The following is a 9,699-nucleotide window of genomic DNA, read 5'->3' as shown; positions in this document are numbered from 1 at the left end:
TAAACTAATGCCTTTGTACAGAACATGTGGAACACTATTTTCGGCTAGCATTAAGGCAGCACTAGTGTCAAACGCACATTAGGTCGTCATGTAAAAACTGGCCACTGGCATTATCCAGACCTATTTAAGACCAACCAAAATCTGGTTTTAGCGGTAACACAGTTGGTTATGGCATGAATTTTGACAGTGGATACGCAGCCTATCCAGCCGGGCCGCACATTTCCCATATGCGCATGGAACAAGATGTGATTTGGTGCCTGTATACTTAATATTTAGAAACATAAAACACTAATGTTTTTTCACCATTTTCTGTTATTAAAAAGAAAGCATAGCCTCCCCTCTCAATGAAGGCTGTTTTCTTTTTGTCCTTCCCAATGTAATCAAGTAAGACCGTCCAAAAAGGCTGTGTTTGGCTGGTGAGACAGCTTGGAATAAATCTTAATCGCCAAAGCTTTATTAAATTATCAAGTTCGATAAGAGCAAAACAGTGAGCTGACTTTCCCTTTTTACGCTACATGATAAAAAGTATGTGGACACCTGCTCGTCAAACATCTAATTCCCAAATCAAGGGCATTAATATGGAGTTGGTCCTCCCTTTTCAGCTATAACAGCCTCCACTCTTCTGGGAAGAATTTCCACTAGATGTCGGAACATTGCTGCCGGGACTTGCTTCCATTCAGCCACAAGTGCATTAGTTAGGTCGGGCACTAAGGGGTTGAGTTCAAGGCTCTGTGCAGGCCAGTCAAGTTCTTCCACACCGATCTCGACAAACCATTTCTGTATGGACTTCGCTTTGTGCATGGGGGCATTGTCATGCTGAAACAAGAAAGGTCTTTCCCCAAACTGTTGCCACAAAGTTGGAAGCACAGAATTGTCTAGAATGTAATTGTATGCTGCTGTAGTTTTAAGATTCCCCTTCACTGGAACTAAGAGGCCGAGGTCGAACCATGAAAAACAGCCCCAGACCATTATTCCTACTCCACCAAACTTTATAGTTGACACTTTACTACTGCCGGACCGGCGATCATGAGTCATGATGGCAGTCAAATTCCATGTGACCATTTAGGCTTAATTAGGCTTCTCCAAGCTCTGATGGTCATTAGTAGCCCACCAAATGTGCTAACTGCCAGCACTCTATTGTCACTCAAATCACTCTGACATCAATGCCAATGTCATCCAAAATCAAATAAAACCCTTCATGTTGTGCAACATTTCAAATCAAATTTTATTTGTCATGTACCCCGAATACAACAGACCTTCCAGTGAAATGCTTACTTACAGGCCCTAACCAACAGTGCAATTTTAAGTAAAAAATAGGTATTAGGTGAACAATAGATTAGGAAATAAAACACAACAGTAAAAAGACAGTGAATAATAACAGTAGCAAGGTTATATACAGTAGCGAGGATATAGTCAGGCACCGGTTGTAGGGCTAATTGAGGTATTATGTACATGAATGTATAGTTAAAGGGACTGCATGTATGGCAAACAGAGAGTAGCAGCAGTGTAAAGAGGGGTTGGGTGGGGGCACAATGCAAATAGTTCAGGTAGCCATTTGATTACCTGTTCAGGAGTCTTATGGCTTGGGTAAAAGGGTACAAGCTGTTGAGAAGCCTTTTGGTCCTAGACTTGGCACTCCGGTACCGCTTGCCATGTGGTAGTAGAGTCTTTGACAATTTTTAGGGCCTTCCTTCCGCCGAGCAGTTGCCATACATTACATTTACATTTAAGTCATTTAGCAGACGCTCTTATCCAGAGCGACTTACAAACCGGGCAGTGATGCAACCAGTCAGCTCTCGATGTTGCAGCTGTAGAACCTTTTGAGGATCTGAGGACGCATGCCAAATCTTTGTGGTTGTGATTTGTGGTCGGATTACCAAATGGATTGCGAGGGAGAGCTTTGTGCGTGTCTCTGTGTGTGGAGTACAGGTGATCTAGAATTTCATTCCCTCTGGTTGCACATTTAACATGTTGATAGAGATTTGGTAGAACTGATTTAAGTTTCCCTGCATTAAAGTCTCCAGCCACTAGGAGCGCTGCCTCTGGGTGAGTGGTTTCCTGTTTGCGTATTTCCTTATACAGCTGACTGAGTGCGGTCTTAGTGCCAGCGTCCGTCTGTGGTGGTAAATAAACAGCCACGAAAAGTATAGCTGAGAACTCTCTAGGCAAGTAGTGTGACCTGCAATTTATCACAATAAATAATAATAAATAGTAATATTGACGGTAATGGCAGCTTTCTTACTCGCCTTCTGGAGGTCCGGACGAGGCATCCAGCTCTTCGTCCTCTGCGTCGCTTCCTTTTGCGAATAATTGGGATGTCTGCCCTGTGGGGAGTTTGGAGAATATCATGTGAGTCCTGCTTGTTGTTGTTGAACTCCCTCAAATACTTTGGAGAAAATATCCTTTCTGTTTTATTTGTTTAATTGTATTATTCATATTATAAAATAATGTAAAAATAATGCCACAGAAATCTAAGCAAATCTTGTTGGCGAAATGAACTAGTGTAGCCCACAGGCATATGGCATAAACCAGATCAGGTCCTAGCATCAGGACAACTCAAGAGTATGCTATTCTGTTCTTCTGAAACATACTACATTTTCTTCATATCATGTTTCTTTAGACCTGTCTAAAATAAATCATGTATTTATTGTGATGGATTTATTAGACTGTAGATGTTCCAAAGGTCTACATCAGTGGCTTGTGTGTGGAATCCAGGAGATGCAAAATGTGTTATTAACGGCAATTACGTTAAGACTGGCAGTTATTTGCTTGACAATCACCGGCTGACTAAATTTAATGACCGCCACAGCCCTAATTAGGGCAGGTAGTGTTCTCCTGTCATCCACCAAACCCAGATTTGTCCATCAGATGGTGAAGCGTGATTCATCACTCCAGAGAATGTTTTTCCACTGCTCCAGAGTCCATTGGCGATGAGCTTTACACCACTCCAGCCAACACTTGGGATTGAGCATGGTGATCTTAGGCTTGTGTGTGGCTGCTCGGCCATGGAAACCCATTTCATGAAGCTCCCAACGTACATATTGAAGTCTCAAGGTTTTACTCGCCTGAGGTAGCGTTTCTCATGATAAGCTGTAGACCATACTATCTACCTAGACAGTTTTTATCTGTATTTTTCATAGCTGTCTACATACCACCACAGACCGATGCTGGCACTAAGACCACACTCAATGGGATGTATTCTGCCATAAGCAAACAGGAAAACGCTCATCCAGAGGCGGTGCTCCTAGTGGCCGGGGACTTTAATGCAGGGAAACAAATCCGTTTTACCACATTTCTAATAAGAATGTTAAATGTGCAACCAGAGGGGGGAAAAAACTCTAGACCACCTTTACTCCACACATAGAGGCGTGTACAAAGTTCTCCATCACCCTCCATTTGGAAAATCTAACCACAATTCCATCCTCCTGAATCCTGCTTACAAGCAGAAATTAAAGCAAGAAGCACCAGTGACTCAGTCTATAAAAAAGTGCTCAGATGAGGCAGATGTTAAGCTACAGGACTGTTTTGCTAGCACAGACTGGAATATCTTCCAGGATTCTTCCGATTGCATTGAGGAGTACACCACATCAGTCATTGGTTTCATCAATGACGTTGTCTCCACAGTGACCGTACATACATAGCCAAACCAGAACCCATGGATTACAGGCAACATCTGCACTGAGCTAATGGCTAGAGCTGCCGCTTTCAAGGAGCGGGACTCTAACCCAGAAGCTTATAAGAAATCCTGGTCTCCCCCGACGAACCATCAATACAGGACTAAGATCGAATTGTACTACACCGGCTCAGACACTCGTCGGATATGGCAGGGCTTGCAAACCATTACAGACTACAAAGAGAAGCACAGCCAAGAGCTGCCCAGTGACACAAGCCACCCAGACGAGCTAAACTACTTCTATGCTCGCTTCGAGGCAAGTAACACTGAAACATGCATGAGAGCACCAGCTGTTCAGACTGTATGATCACGCATCGGCTGCAGTCGAAGACCTTTAAACAGGCTGAAGACCTTTAAACAGGTCAACATTCACAAGGCCACAGGGCCAGACGGATTACCAGGACATGTACTGCGAGCATTCGCTGACCAACTGGCATGTGTCTTCACTGACATTTTCAACCTCTCCCTGTCCGAGTCCTGTGCCCAAGAACACTAAGCTAACCTGCCTAAATGACTACTGACCCGTAGCACTCTGTAGCCATTAAGTGCTTTGAAAGGCTGGTCATGGCTCACATCAACACCACAATACCAGAAACCCTAGACCCATTCCAATTTGCATACCACCCTAACAGATTCACAAATGATGCAATCTCTATTGCACTCCACACTGCCCTTTCCCACCTGGACAAAAGGAACACCTATGTGAGAATGCTATTCATTGACTACAGCTCAGCTTTCAACACCATAGGGCCCTCAAAGCTCATCAATAAGCTAAGGACTGGGATTTAGCACCTCCCTCTGCAACTGGATCCTGGACTTCCTGATGGGCCGCTCCCAGGTGGTGAGGGTAGGTAACAACACATGCGCCGCACTGATCTTCAACACAACTCAGGTTAGGCCCCTCCTGTACTCCCTGTTCACTCATGACTGCACGGCCAGGCACGACTGCGAACCCATCATTAAGTTTGCAGACAACACAACAGTGGTAGGCCTGATCACTGACAACAACGAGACATCTGATAGGGAGGAGGTTTTACAGCTGCACCCTGGTATAGCAACTGCTCGGCCTCCAACCGCAAGGCACCACAGAGGGTAGTGCGTACAGGCCAAGTACAACACTGGGGCCAAGCTTCCTGTCATCCAGGACCTCTATACCAGGCGGTCAGAGGAAGGCCCTAAAAATTGTAAAAGACTCCAGCCACCATAGTCATAGACTTTTCTCTCTACTACCCCACGGCAAGTGGTACCAGAGCACCAAGTCTAGGTCCAAGAGGCTTCTAAACAGCTTCTACCCCAAGCCATATGACTCCTGAACATCTAAACAAATGGCTACCCAGACTGTTTGCATTGCCCACCCCCTCTTTTACACCGATGCTACTCTCTGTTATTATCTATGCATAGTCACTTTAATAACTACCTACATTTACATATTTCCTCAATTACCTCGACTAACTGCTGCCCCTGCACATTGACTGTGTACCGGTAGCCCCTGTATATAGTCTCGCTATTGTTATTTTACTGCTACTCTTTAATTACTTGTTACTTTTATTCATATATTTTTTAAACTGCATTGTTGGTTAGTAAGCATTTCACCTGTTGTATTCGGTGCATGTGACTAATAAAATGTAATTAGAACAGTACTTGTGCTGACGTTGTTCCAGAGGCAGTTTGGAACTCGGTAGTGAGTGTTGCAACCGAGTAGAGACGATTTTTATGCATTACGCGCTTCACTCGCCGGTCCTGTTCTGTGAGCTTGTGTGGCCTACCACTTTTGTGGCTGAGCCGTTGTTGCTCCTAGACGTTTCCACTTCACAATAACAGCATTTACAGTTGACCGGGGCAGATCTAGCAGTGCAGAAATTTGACAAACTGACTTATTGGAAAGGTGGCATCCTATGACGAAAGTCACTGAGCTCTTCGGTAAGGCCACACTACTGCCAATGTTTCCTATGGATATTGCATGGCTGTGTGCTCAATGTTATACCTGTCAGTAACAGATGTGGCTGAAATAGCCAAATCCACTAATTTTTTTATTTATTTGAATTTTATTTCACCAGGTAGGCAAGTTGAGAACAAGTTCTCATTTACAATTGCGACCTGGCCAAGATAAAGCAAAGCAGTTCGACACAGTTACACATGGAGTAAAACAAACATTCAGTCAATAATACAGTATAAACAAGTCTATATACGATGTGAGCAAATGAGGTGAGATAAGGGACGTAAAGGCAAAAAAAGGCCATGGTGGCAAAGTAAATACAATATAGCAAGTAAAACACTTGGAATGGTAGATTTGCAGTGGAAGAATGTGCAAAGTAGAAATAAAAATGGGGTGCAAAGGAGAAAATTAATTAAATACAGTAGGGAAATAATGGGGTGCAAAGGAGCAAAATTAATAAATAAACAGTAGGGAAAGAGGTAGTTGTTTGGGCTAAATTATAGGTGGGCTATGTATAGGTGCAGTAATCTGTGAGCTGCTCTGATATTTGAAGGGATGTCCACATACACTATATATATATATATATATACATACAAAAGTATCTATGTATTGCATGTAGGCCCTACATTATTTTAGCCATGCTTTAGAGGTGCATAAAACCGCCCAGTGTCTAGACTGACCATTCCGTTAGGTTTGGTAAAATAGAGCCCAAGGTATTTGCAGTTTATATTGATTAGAACATGTAGGCCTACGGGAATTCTCTCAAATAAATAATGTTATAGCCATACGTAATAATTATAACCAATGGTTTTAATGAAGACTCACAGCTTAAGAGGTCAAACAATTCAAAACAAAATAGGTGCATCTTCTGATGCATCACAGGAATTGTACAGACGAAATATGTGCACATCCAGAAACGTTCAATATAGACAAATGACTTTCAAAGTCTTGTCCATCTATGTAAAATAGAATTAGCACTTTGGGAGTAAAACAGGGCACACATTTGTTTTCAAGGATAGTCCATCTTTTGCTACAACTCACCAACCAGAACCAGGTTTCCATGACAACATTCTACCACGTCATGTGAGGAGCAGTTAGAACAGTGGCTACCACAACATCAATGACACAAGCGGAGTGTAGCATCATTCAGTGGAAATGTTGAAGTCAGGAGGAGTTGGTTCTTGGTTTCTTGGACTCTGAGCTCCCAGACGACCCATCACCTCCAGCTGCCAAGTGACCAGCTCTCTCTTCATTTAGACTCTTCACAAACTGGATTACCTCTGGGTGGTGGAATCGGCCTGAGGTGGATGGAGATTTTAAAAAACAAAAATGACACCACCTTTAGATAGCCCATAGAGCCGATCATCAGCCCTCATTACCAGGTTAAATGAGATATAGTACCTACCTTGTGTGGAATCAAAGAACTCCTGTAGCCTGCCTGGTTTCCCCTCCAGCTCCTCGTACTCATGGGCCTGCAGAATCATCTCTAGCAGGTCAAACTCTTTCACCAGCTTAGCCTCAGCGCTCGTCTGGCTCTCGTACTCCTGGGGACACACAGTGTGGGAGGGGTTTGAGCAGTGGTTTAACTGAGCTGGAGCTACCCAGAGCTGCAGCTCAGGCACCTTCGTTTAAAGAGAAAAGTAGGATAAAAAGTAGAATCATAAAAGCAGGACAAACCAAGGTTTGGATTATGCCAAATAGGGTAAGGGTTATGGCAGCTAGGTTTAGGCAAGCACCTTAATTGGGGAGGATGGACTCGCGGTAATGGCTGGAGTGGAATGAGTGGAATGGTATCAAATACATAAAACATATGGTTTCGATGTGAGCCAGGTTGTGGACATGAAGCTAGGGTTAAAGTGGAACTGACAGCATTTTAACTACTTTGCAGATATGAAACAAACAGACAATCATAATATCAGTCAAATATATCAAATTCCCAGGTTTATGCTACAAAACCAAGTTTATAAGAGGTTTTCCAAATAGAGCCTATTTGACTCAAAATTCCATGACGTACACTAAGATTTCATGTTGAGGGGCCTCCCGAGTAGCGCAGCGGTCTAAGGCACTGCATCTCAGTGCTTGAGGCGTCACTACAAACCTGTGTTCGTTCCCAGGTTGTTTCAACCGGCCATAACTGCAAGTCCCATAGAGGGGTACACAATTGGTCCAGCATTGTCTGGGTTAGGGAAGGATTTGGCCGGTGGTGCTTTACTTGGCTGATCGCGCTCTAGCGACTCCTTGTGCCGGGCTGGGCACCTGCAGGCTGACTCCAGTCATCAGTTGAACGGTGTTTCCTCCGACACATTGATGTGGCTGGCTTCTGGGTTAAGCGGGCAGGTGTTAAGAAGCGCAGTTTGGCGGGTCATGTATCGGAGGACACATGACTCGACCTTTGCCTCTCCAGAGCACATTGGGGAGTTGCAGCGATGAGACAAGATCGTTATTGGATTGCAATTGGATATCGTGAAATTGGGGAGAAAAATAAAACAAAATTAAACTCCCAAAAATATGATTGCATGTTGCTAAAATGCTGTCAGTTCCACTTTAAGGTTAGGGTAACCTGGGTTATCAACAATTCAACGGCCTTAGTGGGAGTGACGATAGAATTCTGTGGGCGTGACCTACTGAGAAAAATGTTCCTGGTAAAACCATTTTGGGTTCCATATAGAACTGTCTGTGGAAAGGGTTCTACATGGAACCCAAAACGGTTCTACCTGGAACCAAAAATGGTTCTTCAAAGGGTTTGCCTATGGTGACAGCCAAAGAAGCGTTTTAGGTTCTAGATAGCAAAAAAAAATTCTAAGAGTGGAGATTACAGTTAGGGTGGCGCTGGGGTGTGGACATGAAGGTAGGGGTAGGATTTGGGTTGAGGCTAGCATTAGGGATGTGGAGGGATAGCGCTCCACCACCTCAAATTACCAATTTAACCACTGGTTGATTGGAGAGATGAGAAGAAACAAACACATACTACAGGCACATAAAGGTGAATGTAGCAAAGTGGAAAACAGCTGTGACTGACCTCCCAGAGTTCATAGATCTCTTTCCTCAAGCCCTCCTGGAGAAGACCAGTGAGGTGCCTCATTGCTTCCTGAGAAAGGACAGATTGTCATTGGCTGATATTTCTGAGGAATTTACAAATCTACAATATCCTACATTTTGACACCATGGAAGGTTTGTAAGAATAACCTACCTCTTCCCTTTTGTGTTTCTCTGCTTTACTAACGTTGTCTGCAGGTGCAATATCACCCACAATGCATTCTGCCATGTCATGAACCAAGGCCAACTTCATGCACCTTCGAGAGAAATGTAGCTAATTCATTACAAAAATGATTCCATAAAGACCTGAATCAAATATAATACTTAATTGTAGGCCTTACCTAGTAATTAAGAGTGAAAAAGCCAAAGAAAATAATGCAACGTTTATAACAAATTATATTACAGCTGCGATGTTTTAAGTTTGAACATGAGCTAGTGTACAGAACAACTTTACCTTTCTTTATTAACGTTGTGATCTGCTATCGTCAGAGCCATCATGGACATTCTGTACATGTGGTCAGACACACTCTCCGGCTGTTTCACGTTCCTGTACACCCAGCCCGTCCGTGGCACGCGCTGCAGGATGGGGGTAAAGAAATTGTTGACAAAAAGCAGCCATAAAAAAGGTAGGGTAAGTTATACTATTCATTGACGTCATGTAAACAAACGTGGGTTGAAATTGTGCTTTATCACATGAATAGTTTCGTTAAATAAACCTTATCGTAATCAATGGCTTACTTTCAGTTGCCCAATAAGTTTCATAAATTGCAACATATTTTTCATGCTGTCGGAGTTTATGGAGGCGGCCATTGATATCTTGTCGAACCGGTAGTAAAATAAAAGCATGGCTAGAAATGTGTGCAATGCTCAAATATTGCCAATAGATGGCATCATAAACAAGGCATTGCACAAACCATAATCCCAGCACTGACAGAACTGGTGTCTTATTAGGCCTAGTATACCAGTTGACATTATGTACAGATTGTTTATTTGAAAATGAATTATATTTAACACATAAAAGGCATCATGCCATTTGCACACACTGTATATAGAC

General features: G+C 43.2%; 1 protein-coding gene across 1 annotated transcript; it reads right to left on the bottom strand.

Moving 5' to 3' along the window:
• Positions 1-6,398: 6,398 nt before the first annotated feature.
• On the bottom strand, positions 6,399-9,462 carry hddc2 (HD domain containing 2). The gene is made up of 6 exons (XM_064990389.1): positions 9,384-9,462; positions 9,100-9,221; positions 8,800-8,902; positions 8,629-8,697; positions 7,015-7,153; positions 6,399-6,907 (listed from the first exon to the last, which is right to left on the bottom strand). The coding sequence occupies exons 1-6, from the start codon at positions 9,453-9,455 to the stop codon at positions 6,774-6,776; spliced, it is 639 nt and encodes a 212-aa protein (XP_064846461.1). The 5' UTR covers positions 9,456-9,462; the 3' UTR covers positions 6,399-6,773.
• Positions 9,463-9,699: the final 237 nt, after the last annotated feature.

Source organism: Oncorhynchus masou, chromosome 16, assembly GCF_036934945.1.
Source record: "Oncorhynchus masou masou isolate Uvic2021 chromosome 16, UVic_Omas_1.1, whole genome shotgun sequence".
NCBI lineage: Eukaryota > Metazoa > Chordata > Actinopteri > Salmoniformes > Salmonidae > Oncorhynchus > Oncorhynchus masou.
Note: the sequence above shows the minus strand (reverse complement) of the source record. Positions and strands in the feature narration are given on the sequence as shown.

Coding starts and splice junctions, on each gene's coding strand:
- hddc2 (XM_064990389.1), bottom strand. CDS start 9,455: ATGGCCGCCTCCATAAACTCCGACAGCATGAAAAATATGTTGCAATTT. Junction 9,222..9,383: donor AACTTATTGGGCAACTGAAA/GTAAGCCATTGA, acceptor CCCATCCTGCAG/CGCGTGCCACGGACGGGCTG. Junction 6,908..7,014: donor GTTCTTTGATTCCACACAAG/GTAGGTACTATA, acceptor CATCCACCTCAG/GCCGATTCCACCACCCAGAG.